Raw genomic sequence first — 16,427 nt, 5'->3', positions numbered from 1 at the left:
GCTAGTAAAACTACTAAGTTCTAATGTTTCCAATAGTATACATTCTTATATTCTATAGCAAATAAGAATATTTTATAAAATAAATTGGGTCTTTTACTGTGCTAGACAATACTTTTAAATATTAACTATCAAAGTGTATAAAATGTCCATTTAAAAGAATATTTTATTCTAATAGCAGGAAGAAAAAAAATGAACAAGTATATGATTTGAACCACATCACTATGTCAATGTTAAACAGGAGTTTTGGGTTTTATTGCTGTTTCTTAGATAGGGTCTCATTATGCAGCCTTGGCTGGCCTGGAACTGACAGCTCCATCCACTTTCGTCTGCCATCCAAGGCCTGGGATTAGTGGCATGAGCCACCAAATCTTACTTGACCTTAAGCAAGATTTTTGTAAGCAACTGACAAAAAGAAAAAAATCCTTAGTGAAATATTGGAAAAGGACACTTTAAAAAGTGCTGTAATATAAAGTCCCAGTATCCTTGGGTCTTTCTTCTTAATAAACTATTTGTTTTGGAAATTTTATGTGAATGAAAAAAAAGGAAATATGTAACTTTTTATCATGAGTAACATTATACAGAGTGGTCATTAAAACAGACAAAAATCATACAATTAAAGATGGGTGAGACAAGAAAGACATGGTGGTACACAGCTATAATCTAGAAAAAGTATGAAATAGCTGTTCAGAAAGAACTGGGGCCAGGCAGTGGTGGCGCACGCCTTTAATCCCAGCACTTGGGAGGCAGAGGCAGGTGGATTTCTGAGTTCGAGGCCAGCCTGGTCAAGGCCAGCCTGGTCTACAGAGTGAGTCCCAGGATAGCCAGGGCTGCACAGAGAAACCCTGTCTCAAAAAAAAAAAAAGAACTGGGAAGTTAATTCTAAATACTGTACATAGTCAAACCGTATAAATACACAGCACTTAGAGCCCAAAGCAGGAGGATCACAAATTTATGGACAGCTTGGGCTACAAGCAAGACTCTGTCCCAGAGATATTAGAACATAAACTTGTCAATCCTTAGGTATTGATGGCTACACAGAAAAAACTATTTCCTCTCCTGTACAAACACAAACACACACACAGAGTAGCAAAGATGTAAAGTATATATGACAAGGTATATGGCAAAGTATATGTAAAGTGTAAGTCACCATTCAGCAGACTCAGGAACTGAATTAGGAAAACACTGAGTAACATTTATGACAGGATTTTGTTCAGAACAGAACATCAAGCACCACAACACAACAAGCATATTTTCTTTTTCTTCCAACTTCAATCTAAACTACTTCTATACTGACATGAAACTGCTGACTTTTAAAGTTTGAATGAAAAATATTTACACTTGCCCTTGATTTTTCTGAAGTGGAAATAATTGTCTACTTTGAGAATACTAAAAAATTTACTCTTTTTACAATAACCTCCTCCACAGTATCTCAAAACTACCAGCAAAATAACCGAGAGAAAGTATAAAAATAATCAAATATGAATTAAGAAGTCATTAGGAAGATTTTATATATTCTACTCTTATAATTTTTTCACAATATTTGGAGTTTAAGTATCTTCCCCAGAAACATTTTTTAAAATAAAAGTTTTATTGGAGAAAAATAGAACCACCACACATACACAGGGAAAAGAGCACAAAAATTCAACCGATACAGAACAACTGAAATTCTTAATAACCCAATGTAGTTTGCCATTACTTTTCAGTTTCATAAACAGTTTCCCTTAGTAGTCTGGCTAATTTTTCAGCTGAAATACCATCAAGTTTTCAAGGAGTTAAGAACTTCAGGACAGGGACCCGCTTTCAAGATAATGAAGTTGGTATCAAGAGCATCCTAGTGGGAATGAATCTACCTAAAAACTATGTAAAGAATAACTTAGTGAGTGGTGTAATAGTCTCCATACCCCAGAGACCAACAGGGATGAATTAGAACACTGATGCTGATGGTCCAGTAAACATAACAGCCACACTCCTTGTCAGAAGAGCTCCTGTAAGGAAATCAGGGAGGAGCTGGAAAAAAAATATACGAAATAGCTGCTCAGAAAGAACTGGGAAGTTAATTCTAAATACTATACATAGTCAGTGTGCAAGTTGGTGCATTAGAGAGAAATAGGCAACTTAAAAAAATACAGATAGCTGGCCACAGGTCTTTGAGAATTCAAGAAAACAATAGTAGACATAAGAGCCCCCAAGTCTTCTAAGCTGAAGATACCACAATAGATCCAAAAAGACAAAGATATATGCTAGTGGAGAAAACATTGAAGTTCTAATTTAAGAGAAAACACCAGAACAGTCTGCTTCTCTGCCATAATCAATTTCCTTCACGGAAAGAGAAACCAGGAAGCAAAGCAAAACCCTCTGGTGAAGAAAAGTCTTTTACTCACATTTTGAATTTGAAAAGCAATAATTTTGTTATTTTCTGTGTGACCAATTGGAGACACTTCCCTGAAAAGCAGGTGTCCAATGGCTATGAGAACTCTTAAATTCAAGCAATTTTAAAAAAGGAATACAGAACTTGAAGGTTTCAAATAGGGAGTGTGTAAGGAAGACAAGGGAGAATCAATCATATGTTGAGTTTCTCCAAGTCAGGAGGAGCATGACAGTTAAAAAAAAATAGTAGAAAAAACTGGAATGCAAATCTTAGGAAACCTCTGACAATTGACAATCCGCCCAAACTAAAGACAAAACAATCCAAACATTTAAAGACTGAAGCATGATGGAAGGCAGCTGGTAAATTTTTACTCCTGCAATTTACAAAACCTATTTGTTGATTCTGGTCTCCTGTGACTTTCATACTGTATTCAGTTTTAATAAAATGAACTGGGTTTTCACCTCTTACTATGTTCTGTTCTTGTGGTACAAGATGATCAGCAATTTCTCTATCTACTTTAAGTCCTGTTAATCAGCACAGTGAATTTGGGGCTAAGTCTTATGTACACATCCCAGACTCATAATGGGAAACCTTTAGGATGTGAATATTTAAGGTATGATGGAAGGAACTGTCACCCTACTTGAAAAACTTGTTTCCAAATAAGGCTTTTTCCCCTTCAGTGTAACAGAATGCCAACAATGAAGACTTACTCTTCTTTTCAAGGGAAACCACAAAATGGGTGAACAACCAAAGTCCAGGGTGGTTTTTCTATTTGATAAATACATCCAGAACTCTGTACAGTAAATAAAATTTGCATGCAGTTTAAGTAACTTTAAATGACTTTTAGGCAAATAAACCTTTTGCTTTATTGATGATGTATAAGAATCACCCTCCCCCTTTTAATGGCCATAGGGATCTCTTCCCCAGATCCAAAAGGAATCATGAAGACCCAGGTACTTTCTGCACATCATACTAAATAACATGCATAGAGTTCAACAACATTCTTCTTAAAGGTTAAGTATTACTCTTTAAAATGGGTATGTTAACCACTGAGAAAAGTCCACGCAACTATTCCCATTACACTGCTTCATTTGGTCATCGGAAGTATAAAAGAAGTCAAATAACATGAGATTCAACAAGTTAGTTTATCCATTGGCTACCGCATTATGACAACAAATGTTCCAAGGCCAGCATTCTATGCAATATAGTTGTACTGATTTGGGTTTTCTTTATCTCTTTCCATGTAGTCCCGGTCAATTAGGGATTCTATTCTCTTCTTAAGATCAGCAGGCTGTAAGAGAAAGCATATTTTCAATGCAAAACTCTTAAGCATCAGCATTAAGTCCATCTACCAACATCCCACTAAAATAAAAGAGACAACAAAGGCAAGAAGTGACTACACAGAGGCAGGCGGATCTCTGAGTTTGAGGCCAGTCTGGTCTACAGAGTGAGTTCCTGGACAGCTAGAGTGCATGACAAGCCCTGTCTCTAAATTAAATAAACTTAAATTAAATGTAGCTGGAGCATTGTAGCATATGTCTAAAATCCCAGCAAGTGGGAGGCCAGAGCCAAGAGGATTCAGAGTAAGACCTGCTTGGGGTACACAATAAGACTTTGTGTCACAAACAAACAAACAAACAAACAAAATTAAGTAAATAAAAAATTAACACATGAATTAAAATATGTAAGAGAAACTACTATATGAACTATATAAAAATACTGGACCTACTGGCATAAGTCTACGTAATCCTTGCTACTTGGGTAGCTTGAGGAATGACAATAGTGAGTTCATGAAAGTTGGCAAACAAAACAAACAAAAGGGCTGGGGCAGTTAAGGCTTTTACTAGCATATGGAAGGGGCCTAGGTTCTATTCCCAAATACCACACATTGACAAAACTACAGGAAATTTGAGAAAGTATCACATTAATTCATACCTGTATGTTTCTGGTTTACTATGAATTTTAACTATTTATATAAGCAATTTCGATCTCTGAATCTTGTAGTTAAAATTTGATTATGACAATTTAGAACTGGGCATGGTAGAGCATGCCTATATTCAGACTCAGCTACAAAGGGAACTCAATGCCAGCCTGGGATGTATTAGACCTTGTCACAGACAATACCAACAAAGTCTCAGTGGTGGAGAGATGCTTCAGGGCTCTTAGCTTGTACTGCTCTTGAAGAGGAGGAGTTCGGCTCTGGCACTGATGCCAGGTGGTTCACAACTGCCTGTACCTCCAGCTCCAGGTGGAACTGAACAGAACTGTCCACACATGGAAATGCCCATTAGACACATAATTAGAAATACAATCTTTTTTGTAAATAGTCTTGTATTGATAATTATACTTCTCTCTTGAATGAATGACCCTGACATAAACATATCTCCACATCACTTAAAATAACTGAGATAAAAAGGAAAATAAATTGAATATTCAATACAGATACAATTTTTTTGTTAGAATGAGAAGCTCTAGTAATATTGCTGCTGCCTCAGCTGGTAGCTAGAAACACATGCCCCACACACAGCTAATACATCTTTTTTGAGTGTGTTTGGAGAGAGTATGTGTGAGTGTGCACGCGTGCATATGGGTGTGTTTGAGACAGGGTCTCTCTTTGTAGTCCTGGCTGTCCTGTTATTCACTATGTAGACCAGGTTGACCTACAATTCACAAGGTATCTGCCTTCCTCTGCTTCACAGTCAGCTACTGCATTCTTAAAGGATGTTTTCAACTTTTGGTTTGTTAAATTCAGACATGGAATCAATAAAAATGAAGGACTGACTTTGAATCCAGCCTTGGAACACAGTAAGACCCTATCCCCAAACCAAACCAAACATGAAAAAAAAAGGAAGTAAAATTTCATCTAATAAGCCCAGGTTAAATATCATATTGGTTTCAGTTATGATCAAAATTCTAGTTATTTCCTATGTTCTAGCATTAGTAAGCAATCTTGCTGTAGGTGAAATGATTAAGTGAACATGTGTGCAGGTGTGGTAATGAGGCAGTTTGAAGAAGCAGCCTACTTTATAATAGTAGAAGTAACAGCTACTACAAGTAAGCCTCTATACATACTAAACTCAATAAAGTATTTTGTACTTCCTATCTCAATAAGCCTCAAAATAATACTAGGAGTGATGGGGGGGGGGGGGGGGTCTGTGAAAGGGAAACTGGAAAGGGGGATATCATTTAAAATGTAAATGAATAAAATGATTAATAATACTAGGAGGTAAGTATATTCACCAATTCCCAACAGTTCAGCAAATTTAAGTGACTTATCAAAGTCCAAAGCTGCCAGGAATCCTAACAGCCAGGAGTCTAGGCAACCTCTATCAAATGTTTATTACAGACGTTTTAAAGTATTTTAAAATTTCAATAGTCTAGTATAACACCTCACTGTCTAAGCACCTTTGCTACTGACATTTGGATTGGATCGTGCCCATATATTGACCAATTCGAGTTTACTAGACCTACTGCTAGACATTTTCAAGAGAAGCAAAAAGTGTTTTACCACTAAGATATAGCTAGAAGCCTCTGTAACAGATTTTAGTAAACATTTATGTAGGTAACCAAGCATAAGATGTAACTCAGTCTAGTAACCAAATCTGTCAAATGCCAAGGTTATCTCCAGAAAAGAAGTAAGATTCAAAAGATATATAGTAAATTCAGTCATATTTACTCATTAAACTTTCAAGTACAGTGAGTGGATTTGGAAACTGGTTGTCTATTTTGCTAAACAAATTTTTCTTCTGTCAATCCCATATACAAATATAGGAAACGAATACATGTTGTTCCAAATGACTTTAAGCCTTTCATCTATATTTGCAAGATTAGTGTCTAAAAATTCCACCTATAACATGTTCAGTTTGGAGACACAGAAACACCTACTTTTACTGGAAATTTTAGCTGATTGTAGACTTCTGAAACAAGAAGATTGTGGCTAAGTGTTTTTCTCATCTTCATAATTCGGACAATAGCAGCATCAATTTGGTACTGTCTATCTTGAAATACTCTTTCTGTAGTGCTTGCTTGTTCTTCAACCTAAAACAAGTTTTCAAATAAAGTCAAACTTAATTAGGAACACAAACTGTATATGAGGAACATCATAACAATCTTATTGTTCTAAAGAACGTGACTTATCTAAATGAGAAAAAAAAACTTGACAAATATGGTTCCTTTCTGCTGTCATTACTGCCCTGTACCAAAATAATGCAATATAGGAGAAGAGAAAAATACCACCTCTGAGCACTGGGAGGTAGATTCAGTTGGTCTAGTGCTTTCCCTGCAAACATGAGGACCTATTTTTTATATTTAGATTTTTTGTGAATTCATGTAAAAACAAGATTCCTAGTACCTGATAGACAGCCTGCCAGTCTAGCTAATTAGTAAGTTCTAGGTAAATAAGTGACCATGTCAAGAAACAAGGTAGATAGCTCCAAAGAATAACACTGGAGGTTATGTACTGGCCTTCCCTAAAATTTAAAATGTTTATACCCACTGATCTAAAAATTTACTTCCATAAATTCATCTTTTTAAAAAATGTCTATTTATTTTTATTTCATGTGCACTGGTCTTTTGCTTGCATATATGTCTATGTGAAAATAACAGATCTTATAGAACTGAAGTTACAGGAAGTTGTGAGCTGCCATGTGGGTACTGGGAACCTGGGTCCTCTGGAACAGGAGGCACTGCTCTTAATCTTACTGAGCCATTTCTCTGTCCCCCATGAAACCATTTTAAGGAAAAGATCATTAAGATTAAGATTTAGGTATGTTCAAGAATATGATATTCTGTTGATTTGATTCCCATTCTGTTGATTTGAGCCCATTCTGTTGATTTTTTTCAATGTGTGTGTAGGGGGTATCCTATTATATGGGTGTGGTTGGGGACATCAGAAGACAACCTTGGGCATTGGAGCTCAGGTGCCTTTCATTTTCTGTTTGAGACAGGGTCTCTTTATCAGCTTGGAACTTTGCCCTATAGCCTAGGCTACCTGGTCCATGAGCCTCCAAGGATCTACTTTACTCTGACTTTCATTTCCTATCACTGAGACTACAGGAATGAGATACTTATTTAAAAAAAAAAGAATAAACATATATAATCATTCTAGGTATCCATCAACAGATGAAATCTATAGAAATTTACTCAGCCATAAAGAATAAAATGATATAATCTGTAGGATAATGAATAATAGAGATCTTGTTAAGCAAAATAAGACAGACTTAAGACAAATATCACATTTTGCTTGATATGTGAAATCCATACATATATATACATATATGTATACACACACACACACACACACACATATATATATATCACAAATACATACACACACAACATTAAAGTAGAAATGAGTACTGAACGAGGAAGAAAAACGCAAAATAGCTCAATTTCTCTCATATAAAATCTGGTTTAATTATATATGCATTATGTGTGCATGTGTGCTCGTGCAAGAGATAGACATGTTAAAGCAAGACAATTATTTGGGAGAAAGGAGAGCAGCAAGTGATGGTGGTACAGGACAGCAAGGAACTGAATATGAGCAAGACACACTACATGTAGGGGAAATAAAGTAATCAGGAAGAAAAACAAAACAAAATTATATTGATGGGATACAGAAATAGCTCAATGGAAGAACACACATGGTCCTGAATTCCCCATCCCTGGCAGTGCAAGAAAATTCCAACCAAGCAAAACAAACAACAAATACAACTGAATAACTACGTTGACTGTGAACCATATTATGTTTACTTTTTTACAAAAAGAAATATATCATCAAATACTGAAATGTATTAGGCCAGATATAGTCACAGAAAATGTTACATGAAATGGTAGCATTGAGAAAATAAACTGTAAATTTTGAAGCTGGAAAGATGGCTTAGCAGCCAAACAGGACATGAGTTACGATTCCCAGCATCCATATGGCTGTTCACAATCATTTGCAATTTCAGCTCCAATGGATCCAATGCCCCCTTCTTACATGTGGGCCCCAGCCCTGATGCAGTCCACAAAGTTACAAGCAGCTAAAACATTCAAGCATGTAACTTTTTAATCTGTAAATTTCTACCATAAACATACTTAACCCTATGCAGTAGGACTAGGAGAAAACAAAAGGTTTACCGTTTCTTTCATCTGGATTTGATTGATCTTTATCCTGAACAGTTTGTGTTTGAAATCGTCATTACAAATAAATTTGTCACCATCTTCGATATCTTTGCCCTTTGGATTCTTAGCCAGAACTCTAGCTTTGCCACAAGCTAGTGATTGCAGTGTTCTTCTTAATTCTCCATCCTCTGAAGAATAATGGTTAGTTATTTGTTTGTAGCTTATTAGCATGAGCACCACATTCAGTGTCACTCTAACTCTGACATTCTCTACTAAACTGCGTTGTTTTCTCTATTGTCACCAACACCTGCACTTTGTGCTATCCAGTAACATTTTTTTCTACTTGTCTTCTAAAAGCAACTCTTATCATTCACGCAGACAACTACCAAAACTTCTGATGCAACATTTCCGTTCTCTCAAGTCAGTCACTAAAAGGACACTCAACTTGGCTGTTTTACTATCACTTGAGTATGTTGATATATACTCTCCATTAACCCTCTGCTCCATTGCTAACGACGGTAATCCTAACCTAATCCTATGAAAAGCCTAGAATCATCTTTTAAGTTTTCATTCTCCTTCATTGTGCTATACCTCTAGTAATTCCACTGCTCTTGGAAACATTCTACTAGAAGCCTCTTTTAGGACTTTATGTCAGAATTATCTTCATAGCTTCTAGACTAGAATCTTCTCACATTCCAGGTGGCTAGTCCTATCAATGCCAAGTAAGTTGTCCAAATAGGTTTTACAGCTCACCATTCAAAGCTACAACCAAACATTTCAGGCTTGCTACCCACACTAGCCACTCCTATTTTCAAGTCTTTTTTTTTTTCACACTACTTCCTTTATTTCATATGCCTTTTCTCCAATCAAAATTTGAAGGCCCAAATCAAGTCCTACTTCCTTCCACAATCATTACTCGCTTCATTTCACTCTTACCACACTTCTTGTTAGCACTACATACTGGTACTTACTAGTTTTGAAATATTAAGAATACAGAGGAGAGGGCTGGAGAGACATCTTACCATTGAAGAGTAGTTTCTGGTCTTTCAGAGGACCAGAGGACAGTTCCCAGCACCTAATACGGTGACTCACAAACACCTAACTCAAGTTCCAGGGGATACAACGCCCCCTTCTGGACCCCACAGATTCCTGCACATGTGTGGTATACACAGAGGCTACACACAAAGAAATAAATGAATCTTTTTTAAAAAGTACAGGAGAGGATTAACTTATATGTTCAGAGCTCTGATCACAGTGAATACAAAGAATAAAGAACTACAATTAATTGCTTGCTACTGGACAGACACAATACAAACCTATCCCTGTAGCTTGCTTGATCTCTTCTAAACTGAACTCCTCGCCTTCATTAAACATTAGCAGCACCAGGGTTTGAAAAAGAGAGACCTGAAGTTCTTTTTTGCCCTGTTGGAGAAAAAGCAGAGGGGTTTTTTTTTGGCCTGTTTTTTAAAACACATGAAAAATTAATCAAAAAGTAATAATCTCTTATAGGAAAACCACTTTTAATTAGTGAGTTAAGCACAGACGACTAACATTAGACGATTAACATTATCCACAGTGCTGCTTTAGATGGCAATATGTGTGTGAGATTTAGGTGTGAGTCTACAGAAAATGGGGTGAAGGATTAGTTAGCCTATTAACATCTTCTATAATCCTTATTAAAACAGAACAAAGTAATGAAAATAAGTCAGCCCTATGTATCATTCACCATAAGCAGCAAGAAATTACTATTCCAAATGCATTTTTTGACAGGGCTTGTTTCCCGCAGCCCAAGCCAGACTTCCTTTGTAGCCAAATATGTCCTTGAAATCCAATCTTCCTGCCTCTGTCTCCCAAGTGGCAGGATTACAGTCCTGTGTCACTATGCCCCACTTTCAAATAGATTTTGACTTGATTCAGATCATTCATAACAGATACAGAGCCTTTTCCAATGGATATTGTTTGCCTATATCTACCACTGTGTTCTCTAGCTTCTAGTCAAATGATTTCTGGTTAAGACAGTATGAACTCTGTACCCACAGGGAAAGAGAAAAACAGAAGGAGGCTTTTAATTTTAGACAAGGGCTAACTCAACTGTTGAAAAGGTAACCATTTTAAAATACACACATAGCTGTAATAACCTATCACTGTTGCTATGCAGGTGTCAAGGACACACTTATAAAACAGCAGCTTGAACCTTCAAACCAATGGATAAGCCATATTAAAGATGAAGACAGAACTTAAGATTTGGAAATATCCACTTACCTCTTTAAATTCAGCTTTTAGCACACAGTGTCCCAAGGTTGACTGCCACTGGAGTTTCCTGCCACTGTGCTTGCCTAAGTAAAACGTCTTGAAAATTTCCTGAAGCTTTACCATCTAAAGCAAATAAAATTAAGTGTTTCTTTAAGCTGCATATGCAATGCCACCTTTAGCACTGTTTTTTTCTAACTACTTATTGAATGTATAAAGTGGGGTATAAATGTTATCGTGTGCTAATGAAGGTCAAAGGACAACTTTCGGGGACCAGTTAGTTACCTCTTTCCACTATGTGGGGTCAGGGGTTGAACTAGGAGGTCAAGCTTGGTGGCAGGTGCCTTGACCCCTGGGCCACATCTATGATCTCCTTCTTAATACTTTAACAACCACATGAAATAGCTTTTGATAGTTTTTGTGACTATATCCAGTAGGTATCAATCCCTTTAATGTAAGGCCAAAATCTGACTACCCAATGTAACAGCCTTTATACACTTTGATCTTGTCTGCCCTGTTATCTAATCATTCCTTCACTCTGGTGACTTGGACTGCTACACTGTACTGACTCCTTTCTCTCACTGCTGCTTCTGCCTACATTTCTTTTACAGGTTCCTCTTTTTACCATCTGCTAAATGTGAGTCTTTTCTAAACTTGAAGCTTTGGCCTTTCCCTTCCTCTTTACCATATTCTTCCCTTATTGAGGGAAATCTACTCTTTGGGCACCCATGATTCTTTCCAGAGTCTCTGTATCTTTCTTTATTCAACATTCTAGGTTTTGGTCCTGAGTAAGACAGTTTCCAAGGCATGAAGGGATACTCATGTATCTATCACATCTACCAATCCTGCCTTCGGGTGAAATATGGGCAACATTTTTAACAGCTGGAAAGACTAAGGGGTCATAAGCTAAGAAACAGAATAATTGGGGAAAATAGGAATCAACTTAGAAACTTAGTTGAAAAATGAAGTAAAAGAATAAAATATTAACACTCATATTTTGTTGCTATATTTGACATAACCCTTTAAAAGTCACATATTTTAAAATGAAAAGCAGAAAAAATATGATTTCTAGGCCTATAGCTTAGTTCTGAAACAGTTTATCTTACCTCTGGTGGCAAATGGACTTCCATAGGCACATATGTTGGCCAGTAACCCATTGTCAGGATATTAACAGTTAATTCAATATTGCCAGGTACATTCTGGTTCTGCATATACTATAAGATCAACACATACACAGAGATTATGTAAATATATATATATCATACCATAATATCGACTAAATTAAGAATTTCCTTTTTCGCCGGGAAGTGATGGCACATGCCTTTAATCCCAGCACTTGGGAGGCAGAGGCAGGTGGATTTCTGAGTTCGAGGCCAGCCTGGTCTACAGAGTGAGTTCCAGGACAGCCAGGATTACTAAGACTTGAAATGAAGGCTACACAAAATGCAGTAGAAAAATACACAGGTGGCCATTTTGATATAGCAGCATAGAAAAATCCCACGAAAACATCCTAGGTACTAACAACTCAACTTCTCACACACACAGTTGGGCTGTTACAGAATCTCTTCTCCATTCTTTTCCCTCAATGCTACGTTTAACTCCCACCTTTAGAGACCCTAACATGGATTAGAACACCTTATAACAACTCCCACTCCTCACCCCACCAGCCAGCCCAAGTCTCTGGTTTTTCAAATGCTCGATTCCCTGGTTGAAGGTGTTGACCTTTAGTGGGAAAGGAAAAAAGGAGGAAAGGGCAAGGCAAATAAATCCTATTCTGTGGCTACTGTAAGATCCATGATTCTGAACTTTGAGTCTTTCGGTTCCATTTACCACTTTCAATATAGTAGTCAATAAATCATTATTGAACCCTTGAGGAATAAAGTCTAATTTGCCATCACTACTGCCTAATCATTACTGCTGCTGCTGTCTGAGACAGGGTCTCACTATATTGCCCACATATTATTTCAGCATCTCATGCAGCTGGGACTGCAGATACACAAACTACATCTGGTTGTTTATGTTTTTCCAATATTTTAAAACAACCTTCTATTTATGTCTTCAAAACTACAGATCCAAATTCTCATCCTAAATGTCAACAGAGGCAGCATATACCACCCTCATCCTTGATCACCTCCCCTCTATTCCCATTACAAGCTCCTAACATGGAAATACTCCAACTGATTAGAAAAGCCCTGCTCTTACTGTCTAAGTATAATTCTTCTAATACTAACTTTAGTCTAATACATTTTACTTATGTTTCTGTCTTATTCTGGATGTTAATTATGACTAAATTCTGAAGTAAGCTAAATATACTTAAAATTCACTGATGATCTTTTCACTATACCATACTATTTAAGTTGCCATGAAGTATTTGTAAAACAAAAAATATGGGTTTCTATCTTCTTCAATACAAACTGCCACAAGGACATAACTTAAGTATCCTTGAGTTTAAGCAATTAAGTAAGAGTTTAACGCACTTTTACCTGTTTGAACTGAATCATGATGTCTTTAGAAAGCTCCATGTCTTTAAACATTCCTTCAAGCTTGCTGGTAAAAGCGGCTCCACATTCTGTTAAAGATGTTTAAATAAGTATATTTCAAGATAGTATAACAAACAAAAACTTAAAATCAGAAAATAAAACAAAAAACTTAACTTGGGCATAAAATATGATCTGTAACCACTTGTAAGAATGAAAGGTCTTACCTCTCAGCATGCCCTAGTAATTCAGAGGTAAACTCTTTAATCCAGGTATAGGATAGTTGGGAATTTTTTATACAAATAAACAAAATAATTCTTTATCTTTAAAACAAGCCAATAATTGTGGCTATCAGCAAGAGGCTATGACCCTCATACCTCACGTAAGTTCTGTGTGTGTGTGTGTGTGTGTGTGTGTGTGTGTGTGTGTGAGTTGCACAGGTATGGACACTATGCATGTTCAAGTTAGAGTTCACTGGCTGTAGTGCTCTACCACCGTGTACCTTACTCCTTTGAACCCAGAGCTAGGCTGGTGTCCAGGAATCCCCAAAGACCTTCCTGTTTCCTACACCTACCCCACCCTAGCCACTGGAGTTATATATATACATATGATTTTTTTTTTTACATGCGTGTTAGGGATTCAAACTCAGGTCCTCATGCTTACGCACAAAGACCTCTTACCCTCTGAGCCATCCTTCCCATCCCTTTATGTTTTCATCATTTGCATATAAAATGATCAACCAAGGAAGCAATCAATGAAAATAGTGTAATTAATTAAGCCATTATTTCCCTCAAATATTTAAAAAGGAAAAACCGATATTAAAAAAAAAAAAGAAAGAATGGCAAACATACCATGTTTCAGTTTGGACAGCATTGATTTTTCAGCATCTACTGATGCACTCTTGCCAACTAATAGGCGTTTGGCTAAATCTTTCTTATAGAAGGCCTCAAAAACATCTTTACCTGTATTAAATAAAAAAGGTAACATTCATGATATGCCAAGAAGTAAAGCTGTAAAAAAATGTCTTTAAAAAGCTTATTACAACACGCCAAGTTATTTAATTTTATACATTTTATCCAAGCTTATTAAACTCAAGAACACTGGAGGTTCATGTCTGTGCCAGACATTTCAAAAGTTCTTTACTATATATAGAAAAAAATTAAGACTGTATTAACTATTTTTCAGAAGAAAAAAAAAAACCTTTAGTATATTGGTACTGTTAGCACCAAAACTCAGAGATTAAAACAAGCAGTAAAATTCCAGGTTCTTAATAATGGAAAGGTCAAAATACAAGACAAGTTAGTTATATTCCTCAACTATTCTTAAGGATCTAAAATATGCAATAAATAAAATATAACCTGTAGTTCTCAGAGTCTCTCTGGGTTATATAAAAGTTTTAGTTCCTATAGGAGTGCTTTATTTGTTTTGTTTTCTGTTTGTTTTGAGACAGTGCCTTGTTATGTTGCCCTAGCTGGTCTGATACTATGGGACCTACACAGCAATACCACCTCAGCCTCCTGATTTCTGGATTGCAGGTGTCTATCACTGTGCCTGGCTCAGAGTGACTTGTTTTAAAAGAAAAACATGAAGGCAGTAATCAACACTTACCATAGATAAATCTAAATATAATCATTATCTTATCTAACATTTTCTCAAGCTCTTCATCTGTAGCTTCTTTGTTACCTGCACGAAGTTTTGAATCCACATACTTGGCTAAAATGGAGAAAAATTGTAGTTTAGTGACCATGGGTGTCTGAAAAGTACTAACCACAGCACATACTCAAAAAGGACTATAAAATACTCCTTCAGTATTTCTGCTATATGTACATGCATTTTAGGGCCTCCAACAAAAGGGAGATCAAGTTAATTTGTCAATGTCACAGGGCTAATACCACAACCTAAATGCATTAGATTGAACTCCAGACTGAGTATACTTTCCAGTATAAATGCAAAGGCTACATAGAGTTCCTGCCTACCATGTGTAGGTCTCTGGGTTCAAACCCTTACTTTCAGAGTTAAAAAAAAAAAGAAAGAAAAAGAAAAAAAATTAAATGAGATAGAGACAGCTCATGGTGGAGGTTTCAAGTAGCCCTGTGTGGAGGTAAACAAAGTCACCAGAAAACATGGGTTACTCTCTAAAGTTTCTATTTTACACAGATGGTCAGTATTCTTACACACACATTACTTTCGTATTTTTGAATAAACCAAAAACAGAGCAGAAGGCACAATTTATAAAATGTTTAAATTTAAATAAAATTTGACGTTAACCAAATCCAACTCCATCCTTTCAGAGGACCTAGTTTTCTAGGGCACATATACTCCTAACATCAATGAGTGCATGTGCTTGAGAAACACTGTAACACACCTGTACACTCAGTGAGCCTGTATCATTAATTTTCATCCTAGACTTTTTATTCATTTGCATTGGAATTTCATGCTGCGCTTTTCCTGTAGCTGTAACTGGAGACTTCTGATAATAGCACTCTGTTCCATGTCTAAATCACTATAGGCTCGGAAAGCACAGAATTAAGCCTACTCACTAGAAGTAAATGGGGTCCAATGGTCTACCTCACAAAGAGTTTATAGCATGTTTGACATGAAGACTATGGGACGCTGTTCAGCTTGACAGACTCTTTCTTGCATCCATATCCTTAGAGACACTTCTCAGACTTAGTATTACTGGCTAAGCAACATCAAACAAACCAGGAATGGGTACAATATGATTTTACCTCAGAGTTTATCAATAAAAAAAATTATACAACCAGAAAAGAATGTGAAACATACCTATCAGTTCAGCTGGCTTATTTGGTCTTTTATTAATGAATGTTTCAAATGCTTCTTTCATGGCATTGATAAATTTTTCATTTTTCAGAAAGCAGGTATCAATTATATGGTCAACTTTATCTTTAAAGTCCAATAATTCTTGAACCATAGTTTTATCTTTTTCAGGATTAATAACAATGGTACTTCCAAAAGCCTGAGAATAAAAATGGTGTAATTTTATAGTAATTGATTTATCTACAGTGAAAATATTCACCAAGTTGTATTCTAAGTTGCCACATGTACTTAACAATGATAAAAGGTACAGCTGTCTCTGAAGGAAATGAGAAACCTGAACAGATAATATTCACTTATAAACAAAAATAACAAGCTATCATTGGGTATATGATATACTACTACAGCAGTATTAGAAGACTCTAGAAGCTTTTTTCATTGTTAAGAAAGTC

The 16,427-nt window shown here is 36.2% G+C and overlaps 1 protein-coding gene across 1 annotated transcript in view; it reads right to left on the bottom strand.

The window, feature by feature from the left end:
- Window positions 1–1,569: 1,569 nt before the first annotated feature.
- Cul4b (cullin 4B) overlaps window positions 1,570–16,427 on the bottom strand; it is a 31,760-nt gene continuing 16,902 nt past the window's right edge. The window contains exons 11-20 of the mRNA XM_028756802.1: window positions 15,985–16,177; window positions 14,809–14,913; window positions 14,052–14,162; window positions 13,207–13,292; window positions 11,830–11,937; window positions 10,736–10,849; window positions 9,790–9,895; window positions 8,489–8,661; window positions 6,254–6,406; window positions 1,570–3,659 (exon numbers count right to left, since the gene is read on the bottom strand). Coding sequence (XP_028612635.1) covers window positions 3,564–3,659; window positions 6,254–6,406; window positions 8,489–8,661; window positions 9,790–9,895; window positions 10,736–10,849; window positions 11,830–11,937; window positions 13,207–13,292; window positions 14,052–14,162; window positions 14,809–14,913; window positions 15,985–16,177 — 1,245 coding nt within the window. The 3' untranslated portion in view covers window positions 1,570–3,563. The remainder of the gene's footprint in view (window positions 3,660–6,253; window positions 6,407–8,488; window positions 8,662–9,789; window positions 9,896–10,735; window positions 10,850–11,829; window positions 11,938–13,206; window positions 13,293–14,051; window positions 14,163–14,808; window positions 14,914–15,984; window positions 16,178–16,427) is intronic.

Source organism: Grammomys surdaster, unplaced genomic scaffold, assembly GCF_004785775.1.
Source record: "Grammomys surdaster isolate TR1022 unplaced genomic scaffold, NIH_TR_1.0 60, whole genome shotgun sequence".
NCBI lineage: Eukaryota > Metazoa > Chordata > Mammalia > Rodentia > Muridae > Grammomys > Grammomys surdaster.
The sequence above is the reverse complement of the archived record's forward strand: the minus strand, read 5'-3'. Positions and strand labels throughout refer to the sequence as shown.